This window comes from Kryptolebias marmoratus, linkage group LG19 (assembly GCF_001649575.2).
Source record: "Kryptolebias marmoratus isolate JLee-2015 linkage group LG19, ASM164957v2, whole genome shotgun sequence".
Classification (NCBI taxonomy): Eukaryota; Metazoa; Chordata; class Actinopteri; order Cyprinodontiformes; family Rivulidae; genus Kryptolebias; species Kryptolebias marmoratus.
The window spans coordinates 21,869,858-21,883,716 of NC_051448.1; the positions used below are offsets into that span (position 1 = coordinate 21,869,858).

Consider the following 13,859-nt stretch of genomic DNA (forward strand, 5'->3'; position numbering starts at 1 on the left):
GTTTAGCTTTATCTTCCTGTACACTTAGTTTAGTTCTGTACATTTAGTCATGCTTAGATCTGTTGGTTTAGCTTAGCTTATTTAGACAATTAGTACCTGTCATTATCATGTTCTGTAACTCTGTCTGTAATTTTGTTGTAAAGCACTTTGAGTTGCCTTGTGCTGAAAAGTGCTATATAAATAAATGTACCTACCTACCTACCTACCTACCTACCTACCTACCTACCTACCAAAGGAATGAGATCCTGATACAAGCAGCTGAAATGGGCTTCCCACATAGAGGGGGTAGACTCTGCCTTAGAGATAAGATGAGGAGCTCTGTCATCCAGGAGAAACTCGGAGTAGAGCCGGTGCTTGTTTGCGTCAAAAAGAGTCAGCTGAGGTAGGCATCTGATTAGGATGCCTCCTGGTTGCCTCCCTTTGGAGGTTTTCTAGTCATGTCCCACTGGGAGAAGACTCTGGGGTAGACCTAGACATTGCTGAAGGAATTATATATCCTTTTCTGGCTTGGGAACACATTGGGATCCTCCAGGAGGACTTGGAGAGTGTCACCTGGGAGAGGGATATATGGGTTTTCTTCCTGGACATGTTGCCCCCCCATAACCTAACTACAGGTAAGCATCAGAAAATGGATTAATTGTAGTGATGGTGGAATGCTGGTGTATTAGTGTGTGTGTGAGTGCTTCCTGGTGGGCGTTGCCGAACGAGTGATTGACGTCTCATCACCACTCCTCCCTCACCTGCGACGGATCAGGCTAATCAAGAGGACAGGTGTACTTAAGGCTGTGGTGGGAACCAGACCAGCACTGGAGCATTACCTACCAAGTGGTAAAGTCGCTGAGCCCCTGTTGAAACCTGTGACTTGTGAGCATTGTTTTTGCTAATCCTGTTCTTGTTTTTTTTTGCCTCAGGATTACTTTTGCCTCCATGGAACCAGTCTGGTTTTTGCCTTAAGGATCCTGCCAAGCAAAGTACTCATCTGTTCTCCCATGCCTGTCTGTCTGCCCAACACCACTACCTGAAAGGAAACACTCACCGAACATTCTCTGGAAGGAACACAGTAACCTCCTCTTGGAACTATTACTGACCATCTCCTCTCACCTCCAAGTTGTGGAACCTTCATCTCCTTCGTAAGAACTTTCATTAGTCAAAAGCCACTTACCTGTTCAGAGACTTTATATATTTCTCCGTCACTTACCTTCTCCTCCGTTTTTCAGGTCCTGATTCCCGCTCCTGTAAATACCTTAGTTCACACTGTAAATAAAATCACTTACCGTTACTTCCTGGTCTCCTGTGTCTGTCTGCCGCCGAACTGCTCTATTAGAAATAACTCTGAATCCTGACATTAATAAATGTCTTAAAACAACCTTCTGACTCTCTGATGTTAAATTTAAGAATTTGATCTCAATATTTGAAACTAGATTAATGTTAAATATTATAGATCCTAATTATCATTGTAAATAAAAATGGTACAAATAAAGAGCTTAAAATATGTCCTGAATGCAGGAAAAACCTGCCACTGATTTTAAATAAAGTGACTGTAAACATGTTCCTGGGTGGATCGTAGGGGACCATGTACATGATGTGGATCTCCGTGGCTTTGTTGTGGATAATTTAAAGCAGGACTTGCCATGCTGGCTTCATGTCTAGGCTATGAGTCCATAACAGCATACATAGTGGTAGCATAGGGCTAGCATGAACCATCTTCTAGCGTCCTAATGGGATTCAAAAGACTTCTTCAGGGTGGGGTAATGGTAGTGATGCAATCATGGATATATGTTGTACTGTCATTGTGAGAATGTGATGCTGATATATAGAGCATGGTGAGAGTGCAGGACAGCATCTTAGGAAAGCAGAAAATAGCAGGAAACCTCTATTTGGTGGTGATTACTAAGAATGTGGCAGCATCATAATTGCCTTCACCTTGAAAGAGATCCAGCCATGTTTAATACTGTAGATTGTGAAGATTGTAGAGAGTGTATTGTAGCCTAAATTGGCATACATTTTATGAAGTTTTACATTTTACACAGCAGTACAACAACTTGCTTAACTTCTTGTTAAGAACATATTTTACACACTCCCACTTCTGGGTACACACAAGCAGATGTCCTACAACAGAAACATACTTCAATATCAATTTATTGTTGTCTTGAGTGTGTCTCTGCTCACACTATCTGGTGCTTGTTAGGATTTTACTTGGTCTTAAATGGCTCCACAAAGATTAACACACCTTAGGAAGAAGGGACAAGGTTATAGTCTGAACCAAATAAAGCTTCTGTAGCTGAGTGGCAACAACGAAAAGTCTGTTTTTCATTACATTTGTTTAAACGGATGTAAGTGCTGTACTTTATGCGTTCATTATTGCATTCCACTGACAATTCAGTCACAAATGATGGATATGATTGCTGCCTCTTCACACCCTTTAAAATAAACCTCTCTCCACCCATGTCTTATCTCATCTCCTTCATGGCTCCACACTCATCTTCCCAGCTCATCTTCAACTCTTTTATGAAGAAATGATTTCATGGTTGTTAATGTTATGCATGTCCTTCATCAGTACATCTTCAGGGGTTCCAAGTCCAGGCTTGCACAAGGTAGTTCCAATAAATTTGTGCTTCAATTGGTCTGTCTGGATAAATGAAGGTCAAATTAAAGCCCCTGCTTCATTCACACTTAAAGCATCTCACTTGTCATTCTCTAACCTCCGCTGACTTTTCCACTTTTAAAAATTCTTGTTGAGCAACTTTTCAGAGGGTTTTCAATCTATTTATTTCCTATGAGCAGACAGTTTAGAGAACACAGTGATGACAGGATCACAAATTATTTGTATGTCGTTATTCAAACTCAGCAGAAAACATCAATGAGGGGAGTCACTGTGCAGGGGTAGATTATTAAAAGACCTTGATGACATTCAGTTAGAAATAGGTGTAAGCAGTACCATAACTGCCTGTTTATTTGTTGTTGTGGTTTGTCTTTGTTAAAGTGAAAGGAGTGTGTATGTGTGGGATGGTCAGAGGGAAAATGAAAATACAGAGTTTTGAAGAACATGAAAGACTTCCTTTTATATTCAGCTGGAATTTATAATTCACAGCTATGCATTTAAATTCTTATTCTGACTGGACTTTTCAGCTTTGTTCTCTACTTTTATTCAGCTGGTGCTATTGCACTTCAAAAGTTTTCCTTCTTTAAAAAAAAAGACTTTCAGGTGTGTCAGTGGCTTTGTCCCAGAGGTAATGAGCAAAATTATTGTAAAAGCTGGCATTAGGAGCTTCAACAAAAGGAGCAGTTAAACAATACTGTTTAAAACATCATTTGGACAATCTTTGCTTTTGTTTAATAATTTAGATGTTTTTATCTTCAGATAAAACTGAAGGCTGAAATAATCCCTTCACCCTATCAGTCAGAACGTGGATGGTTTTTTGCAGGTTCTTGGTGAGGTCTTGAAGCAAGTAATAAGAATACAGTGAGCTCCACATTATGTGTGGTAGAGCAAGATACAGTAGCTTGTCTCTGGTTTGGACCATGCGCAAAAATTCTGTTGTGAGGTGGTGGTAGTTTCTTTACATCATGGTGGCAGCTTATGAAGAGGTGAGGGAATGTGGTGGTAGCAGTGGCAGTAGCAGGATTGGTTTGGTAATCAAGAATTTGAAGCACATTTTTGTTAAAGTTGAATTAGTTAGTTGAATTTTTCTCTAAAAGAGGGACATGGTATAAAATATTTTGAAAACCATTGTATTACAAAGAAATTTCTTCTTGTGTTTTTTTTCCTTAGTTTACTTCCTGTTTCCCCTGGTACCTGGTTTCCTGTTATAATCATCACACCTGGACTCATTGAGTCATTACAGCCCTCAGTCTCTCTAACCTTAGAAATGTTTTGCCATTTTGTCAGATTCTCAGGCTCTAGTCATGTTTCCTGGTCATTGTAAAGTTTTTGAATTTACCTGCCTGCTTGCTGCCTTGTCCTGCATTTGAGTCATTTTCTCTTCACTCAGCAATTAATTGTGACAGTTCCTCAGATGCCAGAACTATAAGGCACTCACTGACTCTTTTTTTGAGCAACTTCTCATGGTTAGATGTTGAGTGCAGTTGATGGCTAATTAGGACTATGTTGAAGCCTGATTAAAAAAAAAAAAGTTTAATTACTTGAAGATTTATTGACACGGTGCATGAGTAGGACATCTGGTGGTCATCAAAATAAAGAACAATTAAAACAAATTTTATCTTTCAACTCCCACTAATTTGCTATCTATCTATCTATCTATCTATCTATCTATCTATCTATCTATCTATCTATCTATCTATCTATCTATCTATCTATCTATCTATCTATCTATCTATCTATCTATCTATCTATCTATCTATCTATCTATCTATCTATCTATCTATCTATCTATCTATCTATCTATTGTACAAAATACACAATCTGTAAACTACTAATTCTCACAGCACCTGATAACTGCAACCAAACAACATACTCATTATGGCCGATATGTGCCCCTTTTCTGCTGTCAGTATTTATTTGAAATTCCAAAATATTTATGCAAACAGGAAACAAACTGTTTTATTTGTAATGTTTTCTATTGAATATTAGATTCATATGATTTGCAAATCAATGAGTTTTGATTTAGTTTATTTTAATCATTGTCCTAGCATTTTTGTATAAAGAAGCAAATATTGCCTGAGGCTTTCCTCATAAGAAAGTAATGTAATGGTCAAAGACAAAAGCTCTGTGGAGCAGAACTCATAAATGCTATATTCACACAGTGTTCTCACTGTAATTATTGTAGTACATTTTGAACATTATAACCCTTTTTTCTTATGTTGTTCTGACACAACTGTTCTGCTTTGGATGCACTGTCTTGGATGTTTTGCATAGACTCCCATTTTCCCCGTGTTTCTTCCAGAATTTGTTGTTTGTGAAGCAGAAGGAGTTTAACAAACCATCCTCGAACATTAACAGACTGATGCTCAGATCAATTCATGATTTATAAGCAGGCAGAGTTATGCATCGTCCCCTGAGGAGCACCCAGCTTCGCTAGTCAAGTGCAGGTTGCGTCATCTATAGGAATTAGTTAATATTTTATTATGTAAAAAGCTCTTCTGAAATAGCGCTTGTTAGAGTCAGCATTGTGGCAAATGCTGATTTAAGCACTTTACACCTTAATACACAAGCAGGGAACACTGAAATATTCAAATGCACTAACTTCAAAAAAACATAGCAACTGCTACTTCAAATGAAAAACTCAAAACAAAATATGTGCATAAAGTCATGAATAAAAGTTACTGAGTAGATTCTTTTTTGATTTAAATCCAGTTCGTACCAGGTCTGAAAAGAAAGTGAATACATCCTGCAATGAATAACAACATATTACAAGAAACACTGTCATAAAAAAACAAAACAAAAAAACAACCTTACCGTATTTTCTGCACCATAAGACGCACCGGATTAAAAGGCGCAGTCGCAATTATGGCGTCCATTTCTGTGCTTAACCCATACATAAGGCACACCGGATTATAAGGCGCATGCTAAAACATACGGTTTACAAAAAAAAAAATCACGGAAGCAAAACGGTGAGTTTGGTTGAACTTTATTCTAATATGTAACGATTATTTTACATATTATTTTTTAATATAATCCATCAAAGTCCTCATCTTCTGTCTGAATTGAACAGCTGGGCAATTTCACCATCAAACATGCTCGGTTCCCTCTCATCATTGTCGGAGTCAGTCTCGTTGCCAAGGGGCTGTTCAGCAATGATGCCGGCTTTCGCGAAAGCTCGGACAACAGTTAAAGCAGATACCTTAGCCCAGGCATCCACAATCCATTCGCATATGATTGCTGTTGAGGAGAAAAATCACCTTCAATCCATCGGGCCTTTAAACACCACTCCTCTCATTGGTTCGGAGAACACATGGAGAGAAGATGTGAATAAATAGCCAAAGAGTCAAGTTAAAAGCACAATCAACATTTATTAACTTTCAGCTGAAAGGAGACACTCTTACCATGCTATAGCAAAAACCCCAGTCGCGTATGAGCAAGATTTCTAAAACATGGCGACTTTAGCACGAGCCCCACCCAGAGACGCTACACACACACTGTGCACCACTGTCCGTCTTATCTGCACATTCTTCCTGGACCATACATGGAGTTGTTTTCTGTCTTCTGCAGGTGGTCAGACGGCCGTCTCCCCCACGACAGGAACAATCTTCTCTCCCTCTTCGTAGGCATAGTTGTGCAGGCCGTCACGTACGCCATGAACTCACATAACCTCACCAGTGCGTAGTTACAATCATCAGCATGTTATTACAGTTGATTCAATTACAGGTAAATTAATACATGTTTTATATGGTAAGAGCATCTATTTTACATTGCGTAACTCACCCGGCTCTACCCCCGTCTTAGTAAACGTGTGTTTGCTGTCGGTCGTCCATCGCTCCCACGCCACTCGCGACTTCACTTTGAACGCACCGTTTTCACCAACGTCCAACGGTTGGAGTTCTTTTTTAATCCTCCCGGAATGATGGCAAGCTCCGAATTGTATTATATTACATAATGTTCTCTGATTGGTTTAATCGCTGCCAGCGTACGTACCAGTACTGTACACATTACCGTACGTCCCTGTGTTAGGGACAGATTTTGGAATTCAGTGCACACATAAGGTGCCCCAGATTGTAAAGCACAACGCCGATTTTTGAGAAAATTTAAGGCTTTTAGGTGCGCCTTATAGACTGGGAAATACGGTATATAAAGCAGTAGCAGTGTCTAAAAAGCTAAGTCCATGTTTTTGAACTTATGTTCCAAAAATTATCAATAGTACATTATCAGCTGTGACATTGATTATAGATCCCCTAATATGTAGACAAAAGTCTTTGTTCAGGTTAGGCTAATCACTATGCAAATGAGGGCCTTTTATTTAAAGTTTTTCAAACTTATAAAACAAGTCTTTTTCAAAAGCATCATAAGACTGACATAACAATTGAAACATTGATTTTTTTTTTTAACCTAGGCAAAGCACTGCAACCCACTATACCCAAGTTTATAGAAACAGGTTCACCAATTTAGTAGTAAGAAGTAAGTAAAAATCTCTTTTGCATTACACTGTTTGTTTAGTTTGTCACCGTTTTCTCAACCAAACAATGTTTCTGTTACTACGTCACTGTATATATGCTCAGCATAGGCTGCTGAATTTATCAGTCCACCAAGAATTGAGTAAATGTTTGGACTGAATAGATGTGCTGATCAGGCAGACAGATAACATTTGCAGTCTCAGCACCAATGACATGATATACACCAGTGATTCTCAATTGGTGAACCCCGTTTCTATAAACTTGGGTATAGTGGGTTGCAGTGCTTTGCCTAGGTTAAAAAAAAAAAATCAATGTTTTAATTGTTATGTCAGTCTTATGGCTGATGCTTGAATTAATTACTGAATAATTAATTTTTTTTTTCTTTTTTCAGTGGTGGGTACTCAGCTAAAGCTTCATATTTTGAGGTTGTTTTAAACTTATTTTTAGTAGTTGGACTTTTTATTTCATGTTTGTGCATGGAAGCATTGTTTATTTACTTAAATTAAAAGTTTTGGTTTTAATTAAAATGCTGCTAACTGAGTAAAAAAACAAAATATCTCCCTCTCCAGCCTCACCACTTGCTGGTTGTTTAAGTTAAACTTGTTTTCTTTTCTTTTTTTTGTTTGTTTTGTTTTGTTTTGTTTTGTTTATTGTGACATTCTGTTTTACTATCTCAGGATCTTTTCTTTCAATAAATTTAAGAAGCTGAAAATTTTCCTAGATTTGGGTTGCGGCTTGTCATTAAAAATTGATGGCGAGTCCTGAAGTCAGACCAGTTGGGAAGCATTGATACACACTGCCTACACCAAGGGCTATTCTCAGCACCCATTTATTTGCTTTGAAACAAGGATGTTGTTTATTTGAGAAAACAATGACTGAACAAACGGTGTCATGCAAAAGTGTAAAGGTTTAATTTACGGTAATGTAGCGTTCTTTCACACAGGTATGTTATTTTTAAGAGAGTTGTTTTATATGTTTGAAAATTCATTTTTAAAAAAACAGGCTCTGATTTGGCTAGCCATTATCCCAGCCTGGAGGAAGACTTCTGCCCTTTCGTTTCATATTTTGTGCTCTATGACTGATATCATGGCTAATAAGAAGCAAAGTATTGAAAACAACATTTTCACAGAACATCACTTAAAAATGACTACACTGTCCCTTTAATGTTTCTATAAGAGTTTAGGGGTCATAAACAGACACATTAATTTCCTCCTTCCATCCACTTTATCTGCTTGTTTCTGTTCATAGTCAGGGAAAGCTAATGCCTGTTTCCAGCAGTCATTGGGCAAAAGGTAGAGTATACCTTGGATATGTATTACAGGGTCACATAGACAAATGAAACAGAAACCATTTACACTCTTTTCTAAAGTACCAAGAGAGAAAGAGAAAAGCCATGCATGTACCTGGAGAAAATTCAAACTCCACATACTTTCTAACCAAACATTTCTTGCTGTAATGCAATGGGGCTACTCACCACACCACCCAAGTACTATTCAAATTTTGCTAATTAGTTGCACTTCATTAACTGATCATCATCGTCAGTGTGAGATAAAAAGCAGTAGTTTTGACTGTTAGTTTGGGGCATACAGTTGTCAAAGAAGGCCGATATCAAAAACCCAAAACCTCCATCTCAGATTCCACATGTCTCAGTTAGCAGGTTCAAATTTATGACAGGGCAATTAGAAAAAAAAAAAAAAGATTGATTGAGTATGGGCTTTTTGGAAAGATTGCCTGGTCAAAGTTTCTTATTGCTAAAAAAATAACACACATAGCAGCAAGGCTTAGGTTTGTAAAGTTCCATCTGAATGACTTTTGGAACAATGCCCTTTGGACAGATGAGACCAAGTAGAGACATTATCCATAATGTACAGCAGCACGTTTAGAAAACATAAACAAACAGCATATCAGTACAAATACATCATACCAACTCTTAGCACAGTTGTGAAGGGGTGATGGTTTGGGCTCTTTGCAGTCATTAAATTGACCGTGAACTGCTCTGTAGACCAAAGGATTCTAGAGTCAAATGTAAGGCCATCTGACAGTTGACGCTTGGATCAACAGGACAATGATTCTAAACATAGCAGCAAATCTACAACAGAACAGCTGAAAAAGAATAAAATGAAGGTGCTGCAATGGTCAAGTCAAAGTCCATACGTGAACCTGACTGAAATGCTGCACCACAGCATTTCAGTCAGGTTCAGACCTGGACCGTAAGAAGTTTATGATTGAATATTTGCAAATATCAAAGACCAAGGCAGGTTTGTAAAGAAGAATGGGCCAGAGTTCATCAGCAATAATGTGAACGACTGATTAGCTGGTAAAGTTGGTTCTACAAGCTACTGAATCAAATGGGGGACTTATTTTTTTTACACACTGTTTCTGCATTTTAGCTTATATATTTGTGTGGTTGTTTAAGTGAGACTGTCTTGATTTAATTTTTTTCCAGATTTAAAGTATAACATTGTTGGATTGGAGAAGGGTGTAATTACTTCCTTTTTTTCCATGACTATATGACTGAGTTACACCATGTGATAAAAAAACTACTTGTACTGCAGTATATTTTTCTAGCTTACAGTACATGTCACACTAGACCTTGCTCCTGTTTGTTGACTCAAAAAAAAGAAAAAGAAAAAAATCCTGCAAGGACATATGCTTGTACTATTTCTGTTCAGTTTGATCTTGCAGGATGCTACAGCTACACAATGTCACAATTCAAAAAAGAAATTAATAAAATATATTCTCCCTTTTTTTCTTTTTCAGAGGGAGAGACTGCGAAACATTGAGAGGATCTGCAACCTTCTGAGGAAGGTAAGCTTGATGGAAGACTGTGATAAATTGAAAATGTGCAGTATTATATAGGCTTTGACTTCTTTTATGTGTTGTATATGTAACCTCCACAGCATGTATTGATATGGTCTAACAGCACTTTGCATCATTTGCAGAGCCGGTTTAACTCTGGTTGCCTCAGTTTTAAGCAGATTCCTCTGTCATGGTGCCACGTGTTGGCCTGACATCAAAGGGGAGACAGACTCTGAGAGTTGCTGTTCTCTGCAGAGCTGTGCTGTTTGTTTCTCTATGTTTGCCTCGAGGAATCAGCATGAGGATCCTCCCAGCTTCAGCGTGACATCTGTTTCTCCCTCCACCTCTCTGAAATTCACACACTGTGTCTGAATCTGTGCATCCAAGTGTGTTTATGTATGTGCCTGCATTATGCTGGAGGTTTATTGGTTGAACAGCTGATGTTGGTTATCAGTGTTGTCAGCTGGAGCCCTCGAGCCCTCGACCGCCCCCCTGGGGAGATCATTTTCTCCACAGTCCTCTTGCAGCAACAAATACACACACAGATCCCCACATACACACACAGATCCACTGTCCTTGAAGCTGTGACCTTCTAAGATCTTTTGAGGTGACTGTAGATGTGCCACAACAGGGACACAAAAAAGAAGAGTTTTAGAATCATACCATACAATACCACTTTTTTATAAAGCACTTAAAAAACAGCAAGTAGGCCGACCAAAATGCTGTACAAAACAAGCAAAGATGAAGGATAAAATACATAAATCTACACAAGTCAAATTAAACGTTAAGATAAATAAATAAAAGCACAATAATGTCAAAGTCATCCCAGACTGGGTTGAAGGCTAGGGAGTAAAAGTGTGTTTATGAGAGAGATTTAAAAACAGAGCATGAGGGAGCCTGCCTAACATGCAGCAGCAAACCATTCCTGAGTTTTGGACCTGCAATGGAAAAACCTCCATCAGCTCTGAGCTGCATGGTGTCCTTGGAACCATTAAAAGCAGCTGAACTGCTGACCTCAGAGAGAGCTTGGGTACATATGGCTGCAGCAGTTCAGAGAGATAAGAGCCAGGTCTGTTGAGAGACTGAAAAATATACAAAAGTATTTTAAATAAATTCAGAAGTGACCTGGGAGTTTTTGAAGGGAGGCCAAAAAAGGGGAAATGTGTTCTCTTTTGCCTGTACCAGTTAAAAATCGAGCAGCAGCATTTTGAACCAGGTGCAAACGAGCAGCAGAAGCCTGATTAATTCCAAATAAAAGTGAATTGCAGTAATCAAGCCAAAATGTTATGAAAGGATGTTGTACTGTCTCAAGATTTATTTTAGTAAGGACGGACTTCATTTTAGACAGTCTGCTCAACTGAAAGAAGCAAGATTTGACTACTGTGTTTAAGTAACTGTTTAGTTTGAGGGACAAATCCATTTTCACTCCCAGATTTGTCATAATATTTTCCTCATAAGGGGCAAGAGAGAAAAGGTCAATGCAGGGGTTCCTGCTACTGCCAAATACCTTTTGTATTTTTCTCTTCAAAATTCAGAAACTCTAATGCCACGCAACTCCAGATGTCAACCAGGCAGTCAAGGAGAGGCTAGACAGAGCATGCACCTGTGTCCTCCAGAGTTAAGTATTATTTGACAGTCGTCTGCATAAAAGTAAAATGGAATGTCATGCTTTCGAAAAATAGCACCTAGTGGCATAAAGAGAAAAGAAGTCCAAGAACTGAACCTTGTGGTACCCACACAGGAGAGTGGCAGAGGCAGAAACAAAATCCTTTGATGCTGACACAAAACCTATCAGAGAAGTAGGACCTGAACGATTGGAGTGGTGATCCTGTGATGCCTACCCACTGCTCAAGCTTTGCAATGAGAATTTCATGATCTATGGTGTCAAAGGCAGCTGTTAGGTCCAATAGGACAGTAATACAGACTTGCGAGACTCCATTGTTATAAAGATGTCATTAAAAACTCTAATCAGAGCAGACTCAGTGCTATGGTGAATTTTAAAGCAAGATTGGAGTGTTCATCAACTGAGAGAAAACATTTTGTACAATAATTGGAGTTTGGAGACAGGCCTCAAGTTTGAGACCACTGAGGGTTTTTCAGCAGGGGTTGCACATCAGCATGTTTTGGCACCACACCAGAGGTTAAACTGAAATTGACTGCAATTGCAAAGAATAAAGGGGCCCAGTTTAGGAAAGACCTCCTTTAGAAGTTGACAAAGGGACACCATCAAAGTCAGAACCAGAGAACCTCATACTGGAAATCAGTGGCTCTAAGGAGAGCGAGATAGGTTCAAAGTGGTCAAACACAGCTAAACATGGAGACATGATAGATAAATCATGAGCTGTTGGAGAAAGTCTGAGTGTTCACAATCTTTTCTAAAAAGAAGTGAAGAAATTTCTCACAAAGTTCACATGAAACTTCTTAAAGGACAGGCTCACAGAGATTAAGAACTGAGCTTAGTGTAGCAAAAAGAACTCAGGGGTTGAGAGAGTTGGCCACAAAAAGATCAGAGACAAATGTTTGATCTAGCAGCTTTCACAGCTTTCTGATAACAATGCCAATACTCTCTCGGAATTTGAAAAGAAACCTGCAACCTGTCTTTTTTCCACCTCTGTTCTGCCATTCTGCACTCCTGTCTAATAGCATGAGTATCATCATTTAACCATGGCTCTGATCTGTGCTTAGAATGTATGATTATTACTGGACCAACACAGTCCAAAATATTTAAACTAAATGAATGAAACTAAAGGGTTATCTCCTCAGTGGTGGGAGATACAGAGGGCTGCTTGATCCCTTCATAGTTAAAAACCTCTGCAAAACAAGCAGCATCGGAGCGATTAATAGCATGACTGTGCCAAGCAGGAGTGCACAGTTTAGAAGGTTAACAAAGAGGGACAAAGTCATATGATTTCCAGAATAAGAACAGATAAATTGTGATAGATCATGATAAAACCAGATCCAATGTGTGCCTACATTCCTGAGTGGGACCAGTTACACACTGAATTTAAAAAAAGAGTCCACCAAATCTGAAAAAGTTATTGACTAAAGCCTACTCAACACAACAAACTATCTTCAAACATTTGAAGATAGTTACTAAATGTCCACCATCACAGAAGGACCACCAAGAATTCAAATACAAGCAGTCAGATGGCACTAATTCCACCAAAGCGCTGGACTCACCGGGCAACATCCAGGATTCAGTTATGCAGAGGAAGTCCAACCCATGAGTGATAAAAAAAGTCCTTTGCAATAAACGTTTTGTTGGTTATTAACCTGGCATCCACTATACCCATCCTGATAAGACCCCTGAGCAAAACAGCAGTAGTGAGCTGGGAAGCTGCAGGTTTTGGAGATTCTTCGCCGACACAGGTGTTGTGGGCAGGGGCGCAAAGGTAGAGTTACCTGATCCAGGCCAAAATATGTATCAGCCAAGAGTCAGCAGGGTCCTCGAAATGCCATGAATCAAAAAAGCTAGGGCTGTCATGGTCGGTGGAGAGCAGGAGGAACCCAGAGTGCAGACTCATAATTGAAAAAACGAAAATTTATTTTAAATTAACAAAACTAGAAAACAAAAAGCTGACATGGCAGCAAATAAATACCAAAATGTAACTAAAGACGAGAGAATGGCAAGGCAAAGCAAGGCAAGGGAACAAGAACCATAACACAAGTGACAATAAGCAATAAACTAGCAAGTGAGTGGAGGAGATGACCGGGTTTTAAACACAGGGTAATTATGGGAAGTGGGCACAGGTGAGTGATTACAAGTGTAGGAAGGTGGAGATGTATGGAGAGAAAATAGTTCCAAAATACCTGTGCGTGTGTAAAAGGATTTGTGTGTGTGTAAAAATATTTGCGCGTGTGTAAAAGGATTTGTGCGTGTGTAAAAATGTATTTGTAACTTGTGTAAGCATCTTTGTGTGTAAGTTTGGATAGTTGTATCTGTGAAACATGATTGTAAGCCTTAAAAAGAAAATAAACCTTTTCCTACGCCT

At 38.9% G+C, this 13,859-nt stretch overlaps 1 protein-coding gene across 3 annotated transcripts in view; it reads left to right on the forward strand.

The window, feature by feature from the left end:
* The window catches only part of cnih3 (cornichon family AMPA receptor auxiliary protein 3), a 140,358-nt gene that overhangs the window by 32,443 nt on the left and 94,056 nt on the right, over positions 1-13,859 (forward strand). For all 3 annotated transcript variants that reach the window (XM_017437638.3, XM_017437639.3, XM_017437637.3), the window contains exon 3: positions 9,829-9,876. In XM_017437638.3, the coding sequence (XP_017293127.1) occupies positions 9,829-9,876 (48 nt within the window). The remainder of the gene's footprint in view (positions 1-9,828; positions 9,877-13,859) is intronic.